This window comes from Neovison vison, chromosome 7 (assembly GCF_020171115.1).
Source record: "Neovison vison isolate M4711 chromosome 7, ASM_NN_V1, whole genome shotgun sequence".
NCBI classification, from domain to species: domain Eukaryota; kingdom Metazoa; phylum Chordata; class Mammalia; order Carnivora; family Mustelidae; genus Neogale; species Neogale vison.
This window is the reverse complement of record NC_058097.1, coordinates 190,421,727-190,446,614: the sequence shown is the minus strand read 5'-3', so window position 1 is coordinate 190,446,614 and position 24,888 is coordinate 190,421,727. Positions and strand designations below refer to the sequence as shown.

General features: G+C 42.9%; 1 protein-coding gene across 2 annotated transcripts; it reads left to right on the top strand.

The window, feature by feature from the left end:
- Window positions 1–2,696: 2,696 nt before the first annotated feature.
- Window positions 2,697–23,665, top strand: MTCH2 (mitochondrial carrier 2). 2 transcript variants are annotated; one of them, XM_044259300.1, is made up of 13 exons: window positions 2,697–2,860; window positions 6,221–6,305; window positions 6,465–6,571; window positions 13,192–13,218; window positions 13,801–13,863; window positions 15,202–15,259; window positions 15,516–15,567; window positions 15,979–16,038; window positions 17,598–17,691; window positions 18,756–18,803; window positions 19,533–19,600; window positions 21,581–21,656; window positions 23,456–23,665. In XM_044259300.1, the coding sequence occupies exons 1-13, from the start codon at window positions 2,774–2,776 to the stop codon at window positions 23,540–23,542; spliced, it is 912 nt and encodes a 303-aa protein (XP_044115235.1). In that variant the 5' UTR covers window positions 2,697–2,773; the 3' UTR covers window positions 23,543–23,665. The 2 variants fall into 2 exon arrangements, with proteins under 2 accessions (XP_044115235.1, XP_044115236.1); XM_044259301.1 differs by lacking the exon at window positions 13,192–13,218.
- Window positions 23,666–24,888: the final 1,223 nt, after the last annotated feature.

The window sequence follows — 24,888 nt, the reverse complement described above, 5'->3', positions numbered from 1 at the left end:
AACACGTGATCTCTCTTGCAAGTTAGGCTGCGTCCCAGCCCAGCAGTCTGTTCACTGCAAATCCACTTATTTTTCACTGGGCTTCATTATTATTATTGACCTCTTGGCAGCTTTTGACACTCCTGCACATCCTTCCTTTTCTCTTGACTTCAGTGACACTGTTGTTCTAGTTCTGTTCCCCTTCCCAATTAGTTCTGCCCCTTTCAACTCTCCTTTTTCTTTCTTTCTTTTTTAAACATATTTTATTATTTTTTAAAGATTTTTAAAATTTATTTGACACACAGAGAGAAAGCACAAGTAGGAGGAGCAGTAGAGGGAGAGGGATAAGCTGATTTCCTGCCGAGCAGGGAGCCTGATGCAGGACTCGATCCCAGGACTCTGGGATCAGGACCTGAGCTGAAGGCATATGCTTAACCAACTGAGCCACCCAGGCACCCCTAAAGATTTTATTTTTAAGTAATCTCTACTCCCAACGTGGGGCTTTAACTCACAACTCCGAGATCAAGCTTGCCAGGCTCCCCTTGACTTATTCCTCTCACCACTTGAATATGGATCATCAACTACACCTCCCCATAGTGAACTCTATCAGGGAATGCCACTCATTCAGATCTTTTTTTTTTTTTTTTAAGATTTTATTTATTTATTTGACAGAGCGAGATCACAAGCAGGCAGAGAGGCAGGCAGAGAGAGAGGAGGAAGCAGGCTCCCTGCTGAGCAGAGAGCCCGATGTGGGCCTCGATCCCAGGACCCTGAGATCATGACCTGAGCCGAAGGCAGCGGCTTAACCCACTGAGCCACCCAGGCGCCCCACTCATTCAGATCTTAGTCTTTGTGAGTTGCACAGTACACAGCTCAGGCAGCTGTAGATAACAACCCTATACCTTTTGTACTTCTCTTATCTATGCTACTGACTTCAGTTCCTTTTTTGTAGATTCTCCCAAAATTTTATGCGTAGCTTCTGCTTTGCACCATTGGAGAATGGTACAAATTCTCCATTGGTAGAATATGGTAGAGCAGCCTGCATTCCCCACCCCCACGCATCCTGGCAAAAAGCTCTTTACCTCTCAGTGCCCACAGGCATCAGTGGGACAGACAGTGGATATTTTCTTGGCACCACCAATGCACAAAACCAAGAATAAAGAGTGCCCTTGGTAGATGGCCTCTATCGGTAATTATTGTCTGGTCAGACACTATTGTTATCAATTGTATTGATGTCTAAGTAATTTCTGGATTTAGTTAGAAGCAACTTGTAAGTTTCTTATAATTCTAAAAGCTACCATTATATATCTATATCTATCTATCTATCTATCTATCTATATATCTCCTACGCATAATTCCACTTTCCAGCCAGTAATAACCCTGAAGGGTGCCTGGGTGACTCAGTTAAGTGTCTGACTTTTGATTTTGGCTCACCTCATGATCTCCAGTGGTGAGACTGAGCCCTGGCCTGGCTCCCCAGTCACACCAGAGTTGGCTTGAGATTCTCTCCCTTGCTCTCTGCCCCTCCCTGCTCAAATGCAAACATACAAATAACCCTGAGAGGTAGGTAGTAGTGTTATCCTTAGATAGAAAAACTGAGTAACAGAAGATAAAACGTTTTCTTTTTTTTTTTTTTTAAGACTTTATTTATTCATTTGGCAGGCAGAGATCACAAGTAGGCAGAAAGGCAGGCAGAGAGAGAGAGAGGAGGAAGCAGGCTCCCTGCCGAGCAGAGAACCCGATGTGGGGCTCGATCCCAGGACCCTGGGATATGACCTGAGCTGAAGGCAGAGGCTTTAACCCACTGTGCCACCCAGGCGCCCCGAAGATAAAACGTTTTCTGAATCACTGAAATACAAAGGAGAACCAGGAACCAAAAGCATGTCTTCTCCAGGTACCTCATTCTCTGAGCCATGCTGCACCTCCCTAAGCTACAGAACATGTGAACTGGAGGCTGAAGGGTTAAGGACGTTGCTTTTTTCCTTTTATAGCCTGTAGCCTCCAGGGCACTGAAGTATTCGTTCATTCATGCAATATTTACTGAGCACCTAGTATGTGCCAGGCGCTGAACAGACAACAGTGAACAAAGGCTGTCCCAGTTCCTTAACTCACAGAGCTTGCGTTCTGGTGGAAGGCACAAACGAATAATTTCAGACAGTAAGTACTACCGAGCGACGTGGTACAAAATAAGGGGCAGGTAAATTTAAATAGAGGTCAGAGAAGCCATTTCTGAGAAGGTGACATTAACTGAATGAATGAATAGCAACTTCCAGATTAATTAATTGTTCAGTATAAGACGTAACTAGTTTTTGCTGGCCATTAGGTTGTTCATAGTTCCGAATACCCTTGTACCTTATGTTGCAGATGCTCAAAGGGCAAGTGGTAGAGGACAAAGCATAACGGAAAACCCTCTTCAATTCTTTTACTCCTCTGACCTTGCCTTTGCTGTCAGGGTCACACCCCCCCATTGCCACGCCCATTCTTCTCCGTCGGACGTTCCAGGCCTGCGCAAGCGCAAGAGAAACTGCCATTCCTAGTGGAGGGCGCTGATCCCACTATAGAACGCATGCGCCCCTGGTCGGTAAGCCCCGCCCCGACCCCAGCACCGGCTCGCGAGCGCCTGCCGTTTCTCGGGGCGGGGCGGTGGGCGGGGACTGGGTGGGGAGGCGCGCGCCGGTGCGTGCGTGCGCGCGCGCCGCGGGCGGGCCAGTGAAGCCGGCGGCCTTGGCACGTGATCCGGGAGCGGCTCGGTCGCTTGGTGGCTCGGTCTGTCTGTCCGTCCGCGGGTGCCATCATGGCGGACGCGGCCAGTCAGGTGCTCCTGGGCTCCGGTCTTACCATCCTGTCCCAGCCGCTCATGTACGTGAAGGTGCTCATCCAGGTATGAGTCGTCGCCATCCCCTTCCCCGCCCGGCCCCTTGTTCAGTCGCCGCTGCCCTCGGCGCTTGGCGATCGGCTCCAGCCTTCCGGGCCTCTAGTCCCCTGAGATGCTGCTCCTTCCCTGCTGCCTCTTCCTTCCCCTTAGGGACAGCTTCCACGGCCCGCGGCTCTTCTTCCACTGTCCGTGGGCCTTTCCCAGGTCTCGCCCCCTGCCAGGCGGGGAGGCCCGATCCTTTCCCCGCAGCCAACTGCCGTCCTGCTCTGCCTGTCCTGGTGGCTCTCTGAACTTTGTTTTTTCTTCCCTGAGGTTGATCCTGGCCAGTTGCCACCACGAGCTTCCCAGCCCTCCCATCTAGCCCCCTCTGAAATCAGCATTCACCTCCTCCCCAAACGCAAGACAGGAAATCTGTTAAAGACAAATTTGAAATTCGAGGGGAGCCAATACTTTATTAGCTTTTTTTTTTCTTTCATTTTTATTTGCTACTGTTACTGCTTCTATTCTGTTCCGAGATTTTAGCACCAGATACCCAGGTAAACACAAGGAGCTCATTCAGAAGTGATCATGAAGTGGTTGCTGATTCAAATTTCGGAAGGATTCACTGAGCTCACTGAGCGCTTTCCAGCAGCAGCCCATGTGGCTCCTGACAGCAAAAATCACCTCTGTCTGAGCTGGAAATCGTTCAGATGAGAGAGTTCAAGCATTTATGTTAGTTTTTGATCTACTGTGAAACAATCCTTAGATGGTATTTTATATTCACAGGCAAGTAAGCCAGGTTTTAGCTAGTGATACCCTATTCCATAGTATTTTCAGTTGCCTTTCCAGAATTCTCTGTGATGAGCATGCCATTCATTTTTTTTAAAACCTTTGTTGAAAGTTGACATGATTATGTCATGCATAGTACCAAGGAAGGAGCAGTTGTTAGAACCCCTGTCCTCACTTTTCCTACCTTTCTGTCAGAAGTATGCACGACACTAGGGAGAGCCACATTTCTTAATCTTGAGTTGATACTTCTCTGAAGTATGTGTTGCCAGGTTGACCCGTTGGATTCAGATTCCGTATGTTAAAGCGCACTATGAATTAAATTATTTTAACTAAGAACAAAGACTTTGATTGAAATGTGCTGTGACGTCTAAAATGGAATTGGCACATTTGTAGCTAGATAGTGTCTTGAGGTGATGTTTCACAATAAATCTGATATGAGCCCATTACTCAACTTCTTCAGGAGGCAGGGTTTCGTAGTGACATTGAGAGCACTTGCTTCAAAAATTTGAATATCCTTAACCCTGTTTACACAACTTCTATGTCACCAAGTGTCTTAAGGGTTTTGGTGTAATTTTTAAATACTCAGTTGTTTTTTTTTTTTTTTTAAAGATTTTATTTATTTATTTGACAGAGAGAGATCACAAGTAGGCAGAGAGGCAGGCAGAGAGAGAGGAAGGGAAGCAGGCTCCCCGCTGAGCAGAGAGCCCCATGCGGGACTCAATCCCAGGACCTGAGATCATGACCTGAGCCAAAGGCAGCGGCTTAACCCACTGAGCTACCTAGGCGCCCTAAATACTCAGTTTTAAAAATAGTGGTATGGTAACACTTTGAGGGAGCTCAGAAGTTATTTAATTTGAACAGGTTAAGAATTACAGCAGTAGCGGATCAAAGCCAAGTCCTATGTCATTCATTCTCTCAAGTTTCCCATTACTACTAAAAATGCTGAATATATTGTAAAAATAAAATGATAATCATTAATTCTAAAGTGGCCTTCATTAGATTGTTAATGAAATGACAGTCTGCTTATTTAGTATGGATTTAGCTTATAAATATTTACCACATGAATTATCCAGTGCTCTCTGCATTTGCCTTTTGAGTGTTTCATCTTGCTAGCCAAATACACAGTTGATGGTGGCTTAGTCTTCTGTTTTGTTCAAATATAAAAAATGCATTCAGGGTGCCTGGCTGGCTCTGTGGGTATAAGTGTCTTCTAATCTCCCAGCCGTGAGTTCAGCCCCACTGGGATGGGTCATTGGGGTGTCCCAACTCTTGGTTTTGACTCAGGTCATGATCTCAAGGGTCGTGAGATTAAGCCCTGCGTCAGGCTCCATTCTCAGTGCCAAATCTGCTTTAGATTCCCGCTTTGCCCCTGCCTACCACCCCCTTCCCTAGCGCATACACTCTCCCTCTAAGATAAACAAGTAAGTCTTTTATGTAGGGACTCTTGGGTGGCTTAGTTGGTTGAGCGTCTGCCTTTGGCTCGGATCGTGATCTCGGGTTTCTGGGATCCAGTCTCACATTCGAGTCCCACATTTGGGTCCTTGCTCAGCAGGGAGCCTGCTTTTCTCTCTGCCTGCTGTTCTCTCTGCTTGTGCTCACATACTCCCTCTTTCTATCAAATAAATAAATAAAACCTTTTTTAAAAATCTTTTTTTGGGGGGACACGTGGGTGGCTCAGTGGGTTAAAGCCTCTGCCTTCAGCTCAGGTCATGGTCTCAGGGTCCTGGGATCGAGCCCCACATTGGGCTCTCTGCTCAGCAGGGCGCCTGCTTCCTCCTCTCTCTCTGTCTGCCTCTCTGCTTACTTGTGACCTCTGTCTGTCAAATAAGTAAATAAATAAAAATCGTAAAAAAAATTTTTTTTAAGTGTTAGGTTTGCTTTAGAAAGTTTTCTTTTTTTTTTAAGATTTTATTTGTTTATTTGACAGAGAGAGATCACAAGTAGGCAGAGAGGCAGGCAGAGAGAGAGAGGGAAGCAGGCTCCCTACTGAGCAGAGAGCCCGATGCGGGACTCGATCCCAGGACCCTGAGATCATGACCCAAGCCGAAGGCAGCGGCTTAACCACTGAGCCACCCAGGCGCCCCAGAAAGTTTTTTTTTTTTTTTTTTTTTTAAGATTTTATTTATTTGAGAGAAAGAGAGATAGCATGAGAGGAGAGAGGTCAGTGGGAGAAGCAGACTCCCCGCTGAGCAGGGAGCCTGATGTAGGACTTGATCCAGGGACTCTAGGGTCATGACCTGAGCAGAAAGCAGTCGCTTAACCAACTGAGCCACCTAGGCGCCCCTAGAAAGTATTTTTGATACTCCTCAGTAAACTGTAGCTTTCCTAACACAAAAGTTCCCTTATTTTATATTCAGTTTTATATTAGTCTATCTCAGCTACATGGTTTACTTTGTAGAATTTGAACCAAAAGAAAGCTTGGAGTTTATTGAAACAAGTCTTATCAGTTGACAGAATAAGAAACTGACAAGGATGATACTTCATGATTGCCTTGGAAAACAGATACTGCATTTTCACTGCGGTTAAAAATTTTAACCTTGCAGCCAATACATTTTGGGGAATATTGCTTGGTATTGATATATTCTCTTGTTTTTGAAGGTGGGATATGAGCCTCTTCCTCCAACAATAGGACGAAATATTTTTGGGCGGCAAGTATGTCAGCTTCCTGGTCTCTTTTGTTATGGTAAGTGTTTTTGATTTATTTGGAATTTGGAGGACATTGAGAACGGTGCTAGGTAGGCAGGAGTTATAGAAAGAAAAGACATAGAAAGCCTGTTTACATGACATTTCTATGTAACCCTTTCTTCCAGCTGGAATTTAAATCTCTGACTTGTGTTCTCAGCTCAGCACATTGCGAGCATCGATGGGAAGCGTGGGTTGTTCACAGGCTTAACTCCAAGACTGTGTTCAGGTGTCCTTGGAACTGTGGTCCATGGTAAAGTTTTACAGGTAAGAATATCAAGTAATCGTGCCAAAGATTTCGATTTCTTTTTAGGCAGTTTGTTCTACTGACCAAGAGCAATTTCAAAGATTATATTTAAGACCATGTCCTTTATTCTCTTGAAAACATTTACTTCAAATACCCATTCTTAAGTCTTCCCTAGGATGCAAAGGGAATTTGTATAAAATGAAGTGATAGCTTTTTTTTTTTTTTTAAGATTTTATTTGTTTATTTGACAGACAGAGATCACAAATAGGCAGAGAGGCAGGCAGAGACAGAGGAGGAAGCAGGCTCCCCGCTGAGCAGAGAGCCCAGTGTGGGGCTCGATCCCAGGACCTGGGATCGTGACCTGAGCCGAAGGCAGAGGCACTAACCCACTGAGCCACTCAGGCGCCCCGAAGTGATAGCTTTTGATCTGCAGTCCTTCTTCCTCTGAACCAGTCATTCTGAGCAGAAACACTTACTTGATCTCCTGTGTAGCTCATTTTATTTCTTCAAAGAAGGAAGGAAGCTGATTGAAACACATATTTCTTTCTGGAGTTATTTTCCTCCTATTTCTAACATTACCGCTAGTAAAATGTTCTCTGTTACAAGCTTATTTTTTATGTATTTATGTGTTTACTTACTTATTTTTAAAAGATTTTTATTTTATTTATTTGACAGACAGGGATCACTAGTAAGCAGAGAGGCAGGCAGACAGCGGGGGGGCGGGGGGGGCTGGAACCAGGCTCCTCTCTGAGCAGACAGCCCGACTCGGGGCTTGATCCCAGGACCCTGAGATCATGACCTGAGCTGAAGGCAGACGCCCAACCCACTGAGCCACCCAGGCATCCCTTATGTATTTATTTTTAAAAATAAGTAAGCTCGGGGCGCCTGGGTGGTTCAGTGGGTTAAACCGCTGCCTTCGGCTCAGGTCATGATCTCAGGGTCCTGGGATCGAGTCCCGCATCGGGCTCTCTGCTCAGCGGGGAGCCTGCTTCCTCCTCTCTCTCTCTCTGCCTGCCTCTCTGCCTACTTGTGATCTCTCTCTGTCAAATAAATAAATAAAATCTTTTAAAAATAAATAAATAAATAAATAAGCTCCACTCCCATCATGGGGCATGAACTCAAAATCCTGAGATCATGGTCGCATGTGCTATGGACTGAGCCAGACAGGCACCCCAGAAACTTGTTTTTTAAAAAAACTTAACAAGAGGCGCTTGGGTGGTATGGTGGGTTAAAGCCTCTGCCTTCGGCTTGGGTCATGATCCCAGGGTCCTGGGATCGAGCCCCACATCGGGTTCTTTGCTCAGCGGGGAGCCTGCTTCCTCCTCTGTCTCTGCCTGCCTCTCTGCCTACTTGTGGTCTCTGTCTGTCAAATAAATAAATAAATAAAATCTTAAAAAAAAAATTAACACTTAACAAAAGGAACGTAAAAGTCAGGATAGTGGTTATCTGTGGGGAGAGAGAGGGGGGAAAGGGATCGAGCATGGGGCTCAGGGGTAATGGAAATTATTTTCCTTGACCTGGATCATGACTACATGGATATTTGCCTTTTAATTATTTATTCTGTTTTACATTTGTATTTTATGCACTGTTTTTGCTAATGTGTTATGTCACACAAATCTGGGGGGGGGGACACCTTTTTTTTAACCTCACCAAAGTACACATCAGGCTTGCGGTTACTTTTGGGAAGTGGGGGAAGAGATGAGAGGTGGAACTTCGGCCGTCTGTTTCTGTGGCATTTTATTTTAAGAAGGCCAGAGCTCTGAAACAAAAGGGGCAACTGTTAAACATGTTTAACCTTGGTAATGGATATATGTAGGTGAATTATTAATTTTTCTTATGTTGGCAGTGTTTCCTAATATGTTTGTTAAAATATCAAGGTTATGAGGTGCCCGGGGGGCTCAGTTGATTAGGCGTCTGCCTTTAGCTCAAGACATGATCCTAGGGTCCTAGGATGGAGCCTCACATCAGGCTCCCTGCTCAGCGGGGAGCCTGCTTCTCCCCCTGCTTGTGCTCTCTGTCAAATAAATAAATAAAATCTTAAAAAAACCAAGGTTACATTTCTTCCTTTTTCACAGATCCTCTTGTTTTTCCAGCTTCTTTTCACCTCAAATGCCAAAGCTAATGATTCTGATGGTGCTGGTTTCTCAGTTTTACCAGTTACCATGTAGGTCAAACAGAATGGCCCTTTATTGTATTTATAAAGGTGTTATGAATACAAATTCTGCACCACTTAGATCAGTCTTTGGGAAGGGATTTAGCGTGAGTGTGGTGGTGAATGTAAAACTAAGGGATTTCTAGTTCATTATTCTGTCTCCTACTGGCACCAAGGTATGTTAGTCTCTGTGCTCTTAACTCTCAAAAAATGTCACAACAGGGGCGCCTGAGTGGCTCAGTGGGTTCAAGCCTCTGCCTTCGGCTCATATGATCCCTGGGTCCTGGGATCAGCCCCGCATTGGGCTCTCTGCTCAGCAGGGAGCCTGCTTCCCTTCCTCTTTCTCTCTGCCTGTCTCTCTGCCTACTTGTGATCTCTGTCTGTCAAATAAATAAATAAAATCTTTAAAAAAAAAAAAAAAGTCACAACATATGCTAACCAGATGTATTACTATCAGCCTAGGTAATACATCAAATGTGTTAAATTCCAATTGGTTACTAACTGCTTATTTAAACAATACTTGGCACAGTCCTTCATTTACTTTTGTAGGCTTTAACATTAACCGAGTTCTAATGTTTTATCTTCTGATGAGTGTATCTTGATTTTGTTAAAATTTCATGATCCAATTGGCTTAGATTTTTTTTTAAGTTTTTATTTGAATTCCAATTAGTTAACATACAGTGGAATATTAGTTTCAGGTGTACAATACAGTGATTCAGCACGTCCGTACAACACCTGGTGCTCATCAGGACAGCTGCCCTCCTTAATCCCCTTCACCCATTTCACCCATCCTCCCCCTCCCTCTGGTAACCATCAGTTTGTTCTCTCTAGTTAAGGGTCTGTTTCTTGGTTTGTCTCCCTCTTTTTTTCTTTCCCTATGATCATTTGTTTTGTTTCTTAAATTGCACATATGAGTGCTAATTGGCTTAAATTTTAAATTCTCTTCAGCCCTCCTTGATTTCTGAGTGAGAGAGGTTCTCTAGTAGTTGCCTCACATGGAAGCTGTTTCACCCCTCAGTCATTTACATGCTTTCCTTTCTTTTTTTTTAAGTAAGCTCTGTGCCCATTGTTGGGCTTGAACTCACAAGCCCTGTGACACTGAGATCAGGAGTTGCATGCTGTGCCCACTTTACACTTACTCTTCTTGTCATGCCTGTGGGCCAGATGTGGAGACTTGCAGGTGACCCCTGGATCTGAGTAATGGAGTCTTAATGGGCCCAAGCTTTTGGTGGATTGATGACTGGCCTTTTGTCCCCAGCCACACCATCCCCTGGGCTCAGTGAAATTGTTGCCATTGCTTAAGTGAGCTTAATGCGAAGGCATCTGTCACAGAGTCAGCTGGCTTTGTGTATAGTCTTAGACCAAAAGTGAGAGTACTGCTTGAGAACAAGTTCCTTTACCTACAGGAAAAGTAAGCTCGAGTGGAATTAAGCAGGTGCCCTGAATATGTGTTTACTTGTGGCATGACAGGGAATTGATTCTATACTTACTATCAAAAGCAGCTTTTTGCGTCAGGAAAAGACAGTTCAGGGTTGTTGAAATTGTTATCCGTTATAAGAAAGAGTTCTGTATATCTGAACAAGAATGAAATTGAATTCTGTTCAGAATAATGTAGAAAGGACAGGTAGGAAATTTTACTAACAGCGTAAAAAAAGCTAAGCCTAGAAATGAGCAAGAATTTTTAAGTACGCGTGAAACTGAAACTATTAGAATTACTCTAACTAAAGACCTGGAATTTGACCCCAAAACAGCATTTTGCTTGGTCTTGAAATTTGTTCTCTTTGTTCTGAATTTTTTAAAAAATCTTTTTACAGAAGAAAGTGTTGTCTTTTTTTTTTTTTAAGATTTTATTTATTTGACAGAAATCACAAGTAGGCAGAGAGAGAGGGGGGAGAAAGCTGGTTCCCTGTGGAGCAGAGAGCCCGACGTGGGGCTCAATCCCAGAACCCTGGGATCATGACCTGAGCCGAAGGCAGAGGCTTTAACCCACTGAGCCACCCAAGTGCCCCGTGTTGTCTGTTTTTTTAATCTGGTTGGATTAGTGGCTCTGTTGTCTCTGATTCTTTCATTTTACCTATCCCATCTTCTGTTTCCAAAATATCCCACAAATAGTATTTCCTCTTCCAATATAGTCTGAACTCTGGCAGTATTCAGTATTTTGGAAGAGAACAGAATCTTCTCTCTTGCTTGTTTTAGAAATAGTCAGATACAAACAGAAAAGTGAGGCAATTTTAGCTATTCTGACTTGGCACCAATTCTCTGTTCTTTTGTACAGTGAAGAAAAGAGCCTTGCAGTAATTTGGTATTGGTACTTTTTTTTTTTTTAAGTGAGGTAAAATTAGTACATAACATTTTTAAGTTTCAGGTGTATAGTATTGTAATTTGATATCTGTATTCGTTACAAAATGATCTTGTGGTTAACATCCATCACCATACATTTGACCCCACTTCACCCGTCTTCCATCCCCTCCCCTTCTGGGTAACCTGTTCTTCCTGAGTTTGGCTGGTTGGCTGGTTGGTTTACAGTCCACATGTGAGTGAAATCACAGCTTTTGTCTTTCTCTTTCTGACTTATTTCACTTAACTTGATACCCTCAAGGTCCACCCATGTTGTCACAAATAGCAAGATTTCAGGTGCCTGGGTGGCTTGGTTGGGTGGCTGCCTTTTGCTCAGCTCATGATCCTAGAGTCCTGGCATCGAGTCCCGCATCCGGCTCCTGGCTCTGCAGGGAGTCTGCTTCTACCTCTGACCTTCTCCCCTCTCATGCTCGCTCACTTGCTCGCTCGCTCTCTCAAATAAATGAATGAAATCTTTTTTTTTTTAATGGCAGTATTTTTTTTTTTTTTTTAATGACTGAGCGATATTCCATTGTGCTTAGATACCATAATTTCCTTATCCATTCACCCATCAATAGTCATTCAGGTTGTTTCCGTATATTGGCTATTATGAATAATGCTGCTATAAACATCAGGGTGCATATATTTTATCAAATTTAGTGTTCATATTTTCGAGAGGTGGAATAGCTGGATTTTATGGTTGTTCTTTTAAATCTTTTTTTTCTTTTTTTTTTTTTTTTTAAGTAAGTAATCTCTATGCACGGGATGCCTGGGTGGCTCAGTCAGTTAAGCGTCAGTCTTTGGCTCAGCTCATGATCCCAGGTTTCTGGGATTGAGCCCCACATCAGGTGCCTTGCTCAGTGGGGAGCCTGCTTCTCCCTCTCCCTCTGCCTACTTCTGTCCTTGCTTGTGCTCTGTCTCTCACTCTCTGTCAAATAAAATATTTTTTTAAAATTTTTTTTTTTTTTTTTTTTAGATCTTTTATTTATTTGATAGAGAGAGATCACAAGCAGGCAGAGAGAGAGAGAGAAGGAAGCAGGCTCCCGGCTGAGCAGAGAGCCCGATGCGGGGCTCGATCCCAGGACCCTGGGATCATGACCTGAGCCGAAGGCAGCGGCTTAACCCACTGAGCCACCCAGGCGCCCCAAATAAAATATTTTTTTAAAGATTTTATTTTTTTATTTGACAGAGAGAGATCACAAGTAGGCAGAGAGCTGATCCAGGGGTACTGGGATTGAGCCCCATATCGGGCTCCCTGCTTGGCGGGGAGCCTGCTTCTCCCTCTCCCACTTACTCTGCTTGTGTTCCTTCTCTCTTTGTGTCTCTGTCAAATAAATAAAATCTTTAAAAAACAATAAAAAAATAATCTCTGTGCACAGCATGGGGCTTAAACTCACAGCCCCAAGATTAGGAGTCACATGCTTTACCAACTGAGCCAGCCAAGCACCCCTATGATCTATTCTTAACTTTTTGAAGAACCTCCATACAGTTCCGTAGTGGCTACACTAGAGTACATTTCCAGCAACAGTATCAGGGTTCATTTTCCTCCACATCCTCCCTAACACTTGTTATTTCTTGTCTTTTTTGATGATAGCCAATCTAACTGGTGTGAGATGATATCTCATTGTGCTCTTGGTTTGCATTTCCCTGATGATGAGTGATGTGGAACATCTTTTCATTTGCCTTTTGGCCGTCTGTATATCTTCTGTGGAAAAGTGTGTATTCACATTCTCTGCCCTTTTTTTAATCAGGTTGTTTGGCATTGGTCCTGCTTTTTCATGAAAAAGCCGTGAGACTTTTTCCATAGCTTTAATGTTAGGTTGTGTTTTTACCAGCTTATTTCTGTTAAATGTGTATGTGTAGTAAATAATGCCCTTGGATTTTTAGTTTTTGGTTTGTTTTCCTATTTCTTCTTTTAGATAAGAGTTTTCATGAGCATTCGCTTGTTCCTCCAGCTGGCCAACATATTAAACTTAGCAATGACATCATCTTAGAGACACTTCTTTCCAATTAATTGGAAATAGAAAATATTGGAAATATGCAGCCCAAAAAAGAAAAAAGCCAACTATTTTATTCTCATTTTATGTCTTCTCTCAGTGACACTATATAACAGCCCTAATCATCCTTTCTTTTCTTTTCTCTTCTTTGTAGCATTACCAGGAATGTGACACGGTTGAGGTATGTTGGAGCTGATTTGTATGCATGGGCCTGTTTCCCTTGCAAGTTGCTGTTGCTCTTTGGTCTTTTTTCAGAGAAAGGACAAGCAGTCAGTTCCCCTTTCATCTCAGTGAGTGTTGGCATACAGGATGGCCACCAGTTTGAGTAGTTCTATTTAAAACCATCCAGATATGGGTGCCTGCCTGGCTCAGTCGGTGGAGGGTACAACTCTTGATCTTAGGGTTACAGGTTCAAGCGCCACATTATATGTAGAGATTACTTTAAAAAAATAATGCCTTTAGGGGCACCTGGGTGGCTCAGTCGGTTAAGCGGCTGCCTTCGGCTTGGGTCATGATTCCATGGTCCTGGGATTGAGTCCCACATCGGGCTTCTTGCTTGGCGGGGAGTCTGCTTTTCCCTTTGCCCCTCCCCCTCCTTGTGCTCTCCCTTGTGCTCTGTCTTCTCTCTCTCTCTCTCTCTCTCTGACAAATGGATAAGTAAAATCTTTAAAAAATAAAAAATAAAACCTTTTAAGAAATAACAATCATTCAAATTAAAAATAAAACTACCAAGATACCTGTCTTCTTTCATTTTGATTTCCAGGATTTAGGCTCTGGAAATGCACAGAAAGAAGTCACACCTTCCTTCGACCAAGTTATCAAGGAGGTAAGAGACTGATGATGTCCTGTGCTATTTCCCTCACGTGCAATGTATGCAGTGTGGCAGTTTGTGGAATCAGGATCATCAGGCCCGTGTGTTCAGCATTTATTCCAAATAAAGTAGACCTTCAGTTCAATTTGGGCTGTTCTACATGATACCATAAAAAGGAAGGAAAAAAAAAAGCATTGCTTTTTATTTGGATTAGATGCATTTCAAGGAAACTAATTTTGTCCACTCATTTCACGGGTGAAATTGAAGAGGTTTCTACTGGAAGTCTTCTATTGGAGGTGTAAATCTCTGGCACAATTGTGTTTAAGTAGTGGCCTGCCCCTTCGTGTGTCAGATATCATCTATCAGGAGACACTTTTACGTTATTCTGACTTGGGATTGTTCCTCATACCCATTTCCCATTCCCTTCCTCTGTCATTGGAGTTTGTTTCATGCCTGACTTAGTATTTATGGCTTTCAAAACCACTCTTTTATTTCTTAGTCTTTACATAGTTTTATTGTCTTTAGTGAGATCACAGTCTTACTAGTGAATGCTTCCTTCTAAAACACATTTTCCAAAAGAAGCAGGTCTAGATGTCAGATGAATCAGCTTTGTTTTTGGTCAATTTTCTACTTTTTTTTTAAAGTAGAGGTACTTGTATTAATATGTTTTTGTGTTTTTTTTTAACTTGAGTTCACCCATCCTGTGACACGGGCTCTTCTCAGGACTGTCATTGGCGCAGGGGCGAGGGATATCTTAACTAGATGACCGAAGGTGATGTTTAAATGCACAGATGAATAACGGACGTGCTGTCTTCACTCCCTGCCTCCCCAGTGTTGTAATCTAATTTTCTCTGCCACTTCTTTACAGAGTCCTGGACAAGAAAGATAAACTAGGATAAATAGCAGATCTAAGATACTGCACAGTTACAGGCTTGGGGTGGAAAAACTAGTCAGAGTTGCTCTGTTGGCACAGATTAAACAGAGCCCGACATCCGAATAACATAGATCAGACTCTCTGAAATCACTCTCAGGGAGAAAGCAACTTAAAAATCGAAATACCAGGCCCTGTGGTTTTATTCCAGCTGGGTTAGTGTTTGCTAGCGAGCCTCTTAATCTTTGGATTGGTTGTTCCAATCTGTAAAATTGAGAAGATAACAGAAATCTGCTTTGCACATCAGTTTTGAGAAGTAACCATAACAGAACACTGAACCCAGGAGGAAAGGTAAGAGAGGATAGCAGAGTATTACACGGTACCACATTCAGGACAAGGGTGCTGTGCCGCCCACATTACTTCTCGCAGGAATCCGAGTGTCGTCTGTTTAGGTTTCAGACGTGTGTGTTGATTGTTTCTAGACGACTCGAGAGATGATGGCCCGTTCTGCTGCTACCCTCATCACACATCCCTTCCACGGTAGGTTTACAGTTGGTGACTGAAATCTGATTTGTGACCCACCTTTCATAGAATGGGCTCTCCTGACCGCCTAGATGGGTTGATAGGGGAGTTCACTGATGTGCCTTGCATGCATGTTTTGTTTGCCTGCTCCTTTTGGCATTTGTCCAGTTTATCCAGAGAGCAAAGTGTTTTTAGATGGAAAAACTTTTTTCTTTTTCAGGGCTGTCAAAGTTTATCTCGACATAGTTTTAAAAATTTCTTCTCTGTTCTGCAGTGATTACTCTGAGATCTATGGTACAGTTCATTGGCAGAGAATCCAAGTACTGGTAAGTGTTTTCGTTTTCCCATATTCAGAGAGATCTTTCGAAGTGTTTTATATTTTAATGGTGCCTTAGAGTTTACAGAGTGAATTGAGAGATCATTTGTTCTGCACAAAAATGAACCAAAAAATGGTAAAATGGAAGACAATGGCCCAGGCAGGTTTAGGAACCTTCCAAGGATCTCAGAGTAAGTTGCAGAGCCACTGAAGCCAAAATTCACCCTGACTCCATGTGACTGCACCCTTAGGTAGTCATATCTCCACTCCTGTCTCCAAATTCAGCTGTCTTTGCAGAGTGAGAGTGGCAGAAAGGGAGGGTGGGATATAAATTTCCTTGTCAAAAGTGATATTGAACATATTTTTTAGTAACTCCAAAATAATCTTAATGTATTTTTGCCTTTCCATCTTCTGTACCTAGTGGACTTTATGATTCCATAGTAACCATCTATCGTGAAGAGGGCATCCTAGGATTTTTTGCGTAAGTAAATTGTTGATTTACATGTGCAGTTATTTGTGGGGGTAGAAAGCTTTAATGAAAATCAGGACACGACTCATTGTTTAATCCTTGGAGAAAATGTACTCTCAGGGTTTACTTCATGTGACACTCTGTTAAAGCCCCTCAGACTTAAATTCTGTTGTAAAGATTGCAGACTTTTGCTTCTGGACATCTAAAACATGGGCTGTTAGGGTTTTGGTTTTCGTGTGGGGGTTTTTCATTTTGTTTTCAATTCCGTTAAAATTTTGTTAAATTCATTCCAAGTTTCTACCTTTATAGTAAGTTCCTATTGTGCAGTAGATAAACTAGAGAAACTTAATTTTTGAAAAATAGGAAAATGATCTCCCTTATCCTGAGAGTAATACATTTTTGCAAGGCCGTAGTCATTCCCTTGGGTTTCCTCTGGAAGAACTCAGGCTACCACTTTCATTCTTTTAAGAACGAAAACTAGAAATGGTCCTCTTTCATTTTCAGAGTATTGCCATGTAACTGGGATTTTTTTTGTTTGTTTTTTAGTGTTTTTTTGGAGTATGATAGCCTGGGAGGGGGCCCCCCTGGCTCACTCAGCTGGTAGAGCATGTAGCTCTTGATCTCAGGGTCTTGAGTTCAAGCCCCATGTTGGGCATGAAGACTACTTTAAAAAAAAAAAGAAAGAAAGAAAGAAAGAATAAGTGAATAAGTAAATGGTCTAGGAGATAGGATAGCTATTAAATTCTTACTTTAGAGATTAGAAAAAGTTGGTGCTCTGGGAAGTTGATTTGCTCTGGTCACACAGCTGATAAGTGATGGAAATGGTATTTGCACCCCAGTCTTCAGTCTGTCGGGTGATGTTCATCCTGCTGTGCTGCGCTGCATCACCTCGGCCACTTAGGCCCTGGGAATCTGTTTTATGACGTCCCTCACCCATCTCTGTTTGAGCCATTCTCGTTTTGTAATTTTGTAGTTGTTTTCGGCCCTGTCAGATTTGAATGTCAAGTAGCTTAGCCAAAGTCATATTTAAGTCTCTTCAAAACAGGCGGATTTTTGTCCCCCCTGCTCATAATTCTTAATAGTTAGGTGAGCCCATTAGGTGAAGCTTTGAGGGCATATAGCTGGCCTGCATTTGTGAAATGGGAATGAAAGTCGTTGTGGAGATTAATCTCAACGACTGGAGAGTAACCTACAGTTACATTAACTAGAATGAACTAGTCCATACTAGATTCCGGCATTCATTGTCTTTTATTTATTTATTTATTTATTTATTTTATTTGACGGAGATAGAAATCACAAGTAGGCAGAAGTAGGCAGAGGCAGGCAGAGAGAGAGGGAGAAGCAGGATCCCTGCTGAGCAGAGAGCCTGATGCGGGGCTTGATCCCAGGACCCCGAGATCATGACCTGAGCTGAAGGCAGAGGCTTAACCCACTGAGCCACCCAGGCGCCCCTGTATTTTCAATTCTCTCTAAGACTTTGAACTCTTTCTTTGAGAAGTGTTTGTATCGGGTGGATTATCTTTTTACTGATCGCAGTTCTTGGCTCTTATTTTTTTTATTTCTTCATGTAGGGGTCTTATTCCCCGCCTCCTAGGTGACATCATTTCTTTGTGGCTCTGTAACTCTCTGGCCTACCTCGTCAATACCTATGCACTGGACAGTGGGGTAGGTGTGACCTTGATAAGATATGTTGGGGCTGACTTTATTGTATTCACTGGGCGGCTTGGTTAGCTTCACAGTAACATGGTGGGGCACCTGGCTGGCACAGACAGTGGAGCATGTGACTCTTAATCTCAGGGTCATGAGTTCAGACCCCAAGTTTAGGATGGAATCTATTTTAAAAAATGATAAAGTGGCACTTCATTATGTTTTTGCCAGACTCATTGTTACATGGCTAAACACTGTTAGTCAAGTTTTTAAAGGCTAATGGGATGACCCTATACTATTTACCGTGGAAAGATGCACCTGAGAAAGTCCCTGGGGTATAGCTGAGGAAGCCTAAGAAATCTGTCCCTGTCTCTGTGCTGCCAGGAGATGGCCTCAGTATTGATAGATGATTTTTGCAGATACTACGAAGCAGGACAGTTTCATAGTGTACCAAGGGCTATTTCGTCCAATCTGAAATGTTAAAGGGATTCCTGGACTGGGCATCTTAGAAACCTCAGCCTGGGAGGTTTTAAGAATTCGCCTTTCCTGGAAGCTGCGGGCCTCTCTGCACAGAGGCAGCCCCGTAGCTTGGTGGAAAGTAGAACACACACAGGGAGGACTAAACCCATGCAGCGTGCTTCTGCACTACAGAGGCTGGTCTCTGCAGCGCCTGGGACACAGCTGGGCGCACATAGAGGTAGTCACTTGTCCCTCGGATACACCATACATGTCGTTTCCAGCCAGGGATTGGATTTTTAGGACGCGGGGAAAGGTTACCAGTCTCGTTGCCTTTTTTTTTTTTTTTTTTTTTAAATCCTGGGCCTATTCTATTTGTTCCTCCGTCATCACATAGTCTCCTGCGAATTTGTCTCTTCATGTTGAATCAGGTTGATCATTTTGTCCACTGCCTTTTTAGGCTCATAATCAGTATTTTATGTTTTCATCTTGAAATTAATTTTCTGGCTGTCAAAGAAACTAAAAATTTAGAGATCGAATAGATTGAGATGGTAGGAGACAATTCGCCCTTAACATCATCTTAATTTTCTTACTCGTTCTAATACAGACTTTTCTTCCTGTTTTAGGTTTCCACCATGAGTGAAATGAAGAGTTATTCCCAAGCTGTCACAGGAGTGAGTTTTTTAAAATCCTCTTGACCTAGGGACAGTTGTGTTTTGTTTCTTTTTCTTTTTAATTTCACCTGGGTCGTGTGTTATCACTGCTCTAAGGCAATGAGCTGTCTCAAGTTTTGTTACTGTCTGTCAGAGGTGAGAATAATGTAGAGTCCCTGTGTCATAGGAACGGCACTAACAAGCCCACATAGTTTGGTCTGTTTGGCTTTCGGGGGGGTGGGAGGGACATGTGGGCGCTTCTCACCACATCCTGGCCCGCAGGTCTCAGGCCTGCTTCCCCCTGCACCTGCCGATATGCCCCGGAGAGCTTCACCCTATTGAATCATGTGGTGCCTTCTCCCTCTTGAGTCGTGGTGTTTGACTCCCAAAGTAGCTTCCATCGTCTTTGGAAGGACATGCATAATTTCTACTATCTCAGGGATGTTTTGAAATGCTTCATTGTATTTAATGGTGTTTGCTTTTTCTGTTAAATCATGTCCTTGACTTTACTTGAAAGAAGACTCAGTCACAGTAAGAGAAGCCTTCTGGTCTTCAGTTAAACTGTTGGGTAATGGGGATATTAGGAGGAGGTATCCTGTGCAGGCTCAAAAATGCGTACTTTCATCTTTCCTGGGATGCTGAGAAAGCAAAACCAGCGTTGGAGTGTTGACTATAGTGGGAGGCAGAGGAAGAAGAGACTAAAGATTCAGAACGACCTAATAACTTAGCTGTCTTTTTACCACTTTGCAGTTTTTTGCCAGTATGTTGACCTATCCCTTTGTGCTGGTCTCTAATCTTATGGCTGTCAACAACTGTGGGTAAGTGCCTCACATTTCTTATCCCGTTCACCTGACAGGCAGAGCAGTCCAAGGAGAGATTTGGGGAAGAAAAATACAGTTGATGCCATTACTAGATTTCCTGAGTTTTTTCTCTCTCCGCTCCATGCACCAGCAACGGCATCAGTTTATATTCTAAGCAGCCCCTCATATCCTCTCTTAGAATAGAGAAGAGCGCAAAGACTATTTCTCAAGTACTTACAGACAGTGTACACTTGCCTGTGGTTTAAGTGGGATTGTGATCAAATTACTGGATTTCCACATCCTTCCCTGTTTTTCCTAGGAGCTGCATGGAGAAAGTAAGTTTTAAAGAAAGAAAAGTAGGAAATTCGGTTCCTAGGAATGTTCTTTTTTCTTTCTTTCATGGGAAGGTTCTTAACCTTTCACTGTATCGGTCAGGGAAGGTGGGTGGCAGTATGGCGTGAATACCACTGATTTCCAGCCTCTAGATGCCTAGTGCCTGCACCACACTGGGCAGAAGTTTTGCCTCTTGCTTTAGTTCGTTGTTCCAGTATAGGCCCTGACACAGTGTGCCATCAGACCTGTCATGGTTTTCAAACCAGATGTCAAGCAAAGAGCCATGTGGAGTTTTAAACATAGTTGTCGTATTCCGTATCCTGTCGCCTTCTGTTTGTTTTGTGTCTCAAGACCCTGAGATCAAGAGCTACATGCTCTAAAATTCCAAATTACCAATCACCTGTGATTAGTAGGGCAGTGGCCACATCTTAGCTCAGAGCATACACGAAAGATGAGTTGAATGTATTATTATTCCTTATAGATTTTTTTTATTTTATTTTTAAAAATATTTTATTTATTAATTTGACAGAGAGATCACAAGTAGGCAGAGAGGCAGGCGGTGGGGGTGGTGGGGAAGCAGGCTCCCCACTGAGCAGAGAGCCCAACACAGGGCTCTATCCCAGGACGCCAGGATCATGACCTGAGCTGAAGGCAGAGGCTTAACCCACTGAGCCACCCAGGTGCCCCGTCCTTACAGATTTTTAGGGAGGAAGTGATTCTGGGTTCTACGTGAGTAAAGCATGTGGTCGCCAATTTTTAGGGTCTTTTGAACACTTAGGTTTGGTTGTTTTTTTTTTTAAGATTTTATTTTTTTATTTATCTGATAGACACAAAGAGAGCACAGGCAGGGGGAGCAGCAGAGGGAGAGGGAGTAGCAGACTCTCCAGTAGTCAGGGAGCCTGATGGCAGTGCTCGATCCCAGGACCCTAAGATCATGATCTGAGCCAAAGGCAGACATGTAACAGACTGAGCCACCCAGGCGCCCCACCACTTAGTTTTTAAATCTCCTTTCTCTGTACTTTAATCACATAATTGCTATATTCTAGAATTATATTCATTCTCAAAAACCTGGGTGTTTTAGACGATTCATAACTGGTTGAAGTTTGCGTTTACTTGTTTCAAAACCTAAATATGACAGGTGCCTGCCTGGCTCAATCGGGGAGCAGGCAACTCTTGATCTCAGGGTTGTGAGTTCTAGCCCCACGTTGGGTGTTGAGATTACTTTAAAAAAAAAAGAAGAAAAAATACCTAAATATGAGGGAGGGAAGTCCTTTTTGGATGCTTTTTCTATTCCCTCCTCCAGTATAATTTGTTCCATTGAAACTAAAATTGCCTCTTGGGGAACTTTCTAGGTCGGAGAATATTTTGACCAAGATTTATCAAACTCTTGGGGCACCTGGGTGGCTCAGTGGGTTGAAGCCTCTGCTTTCGGCTCAGGTCATGATCCCAGGGTTCTGGGATCAAGCCCCACATCAGGCTCTCTGCTCAGCGGAGAGCCTGCTTCCCTCCTCTCTCTCTGTCTACTTGTGAGCTCTCTCTGTCAGGTAGATAAATAAAATCTTTAAAAAAAAAAAAAAAAGATTTGTCAAACTCTTGAGAGGATGCTTTGGAAATGTTAATTTGAATGGCTCATCTTCCTCTCCTCCCCCCCCCTCCCCATTTCAGGCTTGCTGGTGGATGCCCTCCTTATTCCCCGATATATACTTCTTGGATAGACTGCTGGTGCATGCTGCAAAAAGAGGTACTTCTGTCTCATTCTCCTTCTCTCTCTCTCTCTGTCTCCATTCTGCCCTCCCTCCTCACCCCTCCTCTCTCTCATACTTTATTTTGTTTTGTTTTTGTTTGTTTTCTTAAATAATGTCTCTGGAATCCCAGGTTAATTTTTGTAGGTTGCCCTTTAGTTGCCAGTGATGTACCCTTTACACTGTTCTGTATGTCACTCCAGCACAACAGTAAAGTGTGCTGCACAGAAATATCAGGAGGGGTCATGAATTAAGAATCCCTAGATGTGACCGAGAAGCCATTTGAGTGATCACATTCAAATTATAAATAAGGTCTGGGTAGATGATTTTCCTGGATGTTAAAACTATGGCCCCAATTTCAGGTTCTTTTTTTCTGACGTCACCTCTTTTTTGTAACTTCTCAGGATCTCCTTATATATTCATGTGTTTTTCTCTAGTATAGTAGAGAGGAAACTGAGAAACGGGAGGTTGTTGATGATGTTCTTTGTCACAGTGATGATAATCGAGCTGGTCTCTTCTAGTCTTTTTAGAGAATGATTTTGTCCAGACTCCAGTTTCTTCTTTGTTATTGCTGTGAGGTATGTCATCTGCAACCACAAATTCTCAGTCCAGGCAAAGCTTTGTTAGGAACCAAAATAATGGGTGGCTGTGCACTAAATTTAACACAGGATCACATTAAATGGCCATCAGTTTTAAACTGTTTTGAAGTGGCACTCACTTTTTCAAAGATTGTAGAAGATAGTGTACGAGGACTCTCTTTTTTATCACATTTTATCATAGCATTGGCAATGCCTGTGAGAAAGGCCTCCGTTCACAAGAGCAAGAGTTCAGGCTTCCCCAGCCTGACCTCCAAAAGAAAAGGCCTAAGTGCTCCTGTAGTTGCCTTTACCCAGCACCCATGCCAGGCAAGCCCCTGTGATCCAGGCTGGAACGCTTGGATGATTTCCATACGGACCTAATGTTGATATCCTGCGTTTCATTCTGAGTCTTACACTTTTACTGGGCAATCTCCTGTTGTGGTCCCGATTTAAAAGGAAAGATGGACCTCCTTTCCCTACTTTCTAAGCCCTGCTGTAGGAAGGAAGCAGATAGAAAATGTATTAGGGTATCAGACACCTTACCTGGGGAGCAGTAAGTCCTCTAAGCGCGTAACACGACAAATTTTGATGGGGTATTTCCTGTATATCAGGCATCACGCTGAGAGCCGCCTATGTACCAGCTCCTGTAATCCTCAAAATAACCGTATGAGGATAGGTACCATTCTTTATCATCCCACTTCACATCTGAAGAGATTGGGACTTTGAACCATTCAGTAACGCTAATTGTATAATCCAAGGCTACCCAGCCTGTATTTGTGGGAGCAGGATCTATGTGCAGTCTAAGTTCAGAGTCTGTTCAGTTAAGCTTACAACATTATTACTCTCGTAAGATTTTAGAAGTATTTCCTAAAGCTCTGACCATTCCATTGAAAAGTAAATAAAAGCTCGCCCTTCATGAGTGGTGGGACCATGTCAGCACCCTCTGTGTATGGACTCAGGTGATAACCTAGCTAGCAAGTGGCAGAGCCAGAATCCAAACTGCAGGTTCTGTGTAAGGAAGAGATCCTTGCCTTACACATGTGGCAACATCGTAGTGAGCTTCCAGAAAGCTCGGCTGGAGTCAGAAAGCCCCAGCTCATCCTGGCCCTTTTAGTCGCATCTCCAGAAAAGTGTCCACATACATCTCTCTGCTGATTTGGACTAGCTGACCTCATGTTCACACTAGACTTTATTTGTTTTTATTTTATTTTTTTTTCCAGGGAAATATGAGCCGAGGAAATAGCTTGTTTTTCCGGAAGGTCCCCTTTGGGAAGACTTATTGTTGTGACCTGAGAATGTTAATTTGAAGATGTGGGGCAGGGACAGTGACATTTCTATAGTCCCAGATGCACAGAATTATGGGAGAGAATGTTGATTTCTATACAGTGTGGCGCGCTTTTTTAATAATCATTTAATCTTGGGAAAATGGAGGTGTGTGGTGTCTGCCTTTTTTGTTCTTTTTATCAGCACTACATTATTTACCCCTGATGTTCCCCCTTTAGTTATTCTGAAATGGGACATTTTTGCTCCAGACTCGTTCTTTGTAAACGGGGTATTTTCTCAAAAGGTATAGGCAGGTTGTCATGTGATTTGAGTCTTAATTTTAAGGCTTTGTAAATGTAGAATACATTCTCAAGAAGAAAGAAGTAATTCTATAAAATTTTAAGAAATGTAATAAGGTAAACTATATGGGAGGTTATGAATTACCTTTTCTTTAGTAGACCCTAAAACCTCAGCATCCGCCAGAATCTGCCTCCCATTATATGCTTTCTAAGCACATTTGATTAACCCTCTCATGCTTGAAAAAGACAATCCATTGCTAATGACCCTGGAAAATCTCCACACAGGCTGTCTGCTTCTTCAGTAATAGATGATTGCCAACAACAACAAAAAAGGGAAAATTACAGAGGACAACCAGGATTTAGAAAGCAAGCCTATTGGCTTCTCCCCCGCCCCCACCACCACCAAAAGAAATTGTCGTATAAAATATGAAAAGTGAAAACTGCAGCAGTAGCCCCTTCTCTAAGAGCTAAGTGTTTACCAGTCCCTAAATTGTATCATACATTGCCATGTGTATATAATATTTTCCGTACAGATTATCATCTTATAATCTTTTATTCAGTTTTTATTTTGTTTCTTTGTTGTTGTTGCTGAAGGTAAGTAGTTTGCTTTTCCTTCCTAGTGATGCCCTTGGAAAGTCTACTTAAAACTTCATACCTGATAATGCACATTTAGGTCCACGGGGCGCTTAGGATACTGACCACCTCGCATGTCATACCCTCAGGCATGTTAGCATTCATAGGAAGAAAAAAAACATTTTAGAAGGAAATCATTTCAACTCAAGCATAAAAGCTCCTATTTACTCAGGCCTTTTAAAGCAGGTTCAAATGCTCTAAGATGAGAAAGCATATGGTGTCACTTCAATAATCCACTGGGATTTTGCCAAATGAGTAAGCACTTAATTTGCTGCTGCTCAGACTTCTCTATCAAAAGAGCCGCACCCATAATATCAAAGTGAGCTTGCAGGGGTCTCCTCCCTCCCTCAGGGTTTAGGAATATAACCTGAAACTCATGTGCAGCCTACCTTGAAATGTCTTTGATGTCTCTTACTTTGTCTCAAAAAGTAATGTAAATTTTATATTCTATTCAATAT

Bases quoted from the DNA above. Each gene is read 5' to 3' on its own strand.
- MTCH2 (XM_044259300.1), top strand. From the start codon at position 2,774: ATGGCGGACGCGGCCAGTCAGGTGCTCCTGGGCTCCGGTCTTACCATC. The intron at 6,572-13,191 runs GTAAGAATATCA...TCTTCTTTGTAG, and splicing joins TCCATGGTAAAGTTTTACAG to CATTACCAGGAATGTGACAC. The intron at 13,219-13,800 runs GTATGTTGGAGC...TTTGATTTCCAG, and splicing joins AGGAATGTGACACGGTTGAG to GATTTAGGCTCTGGAAATGC.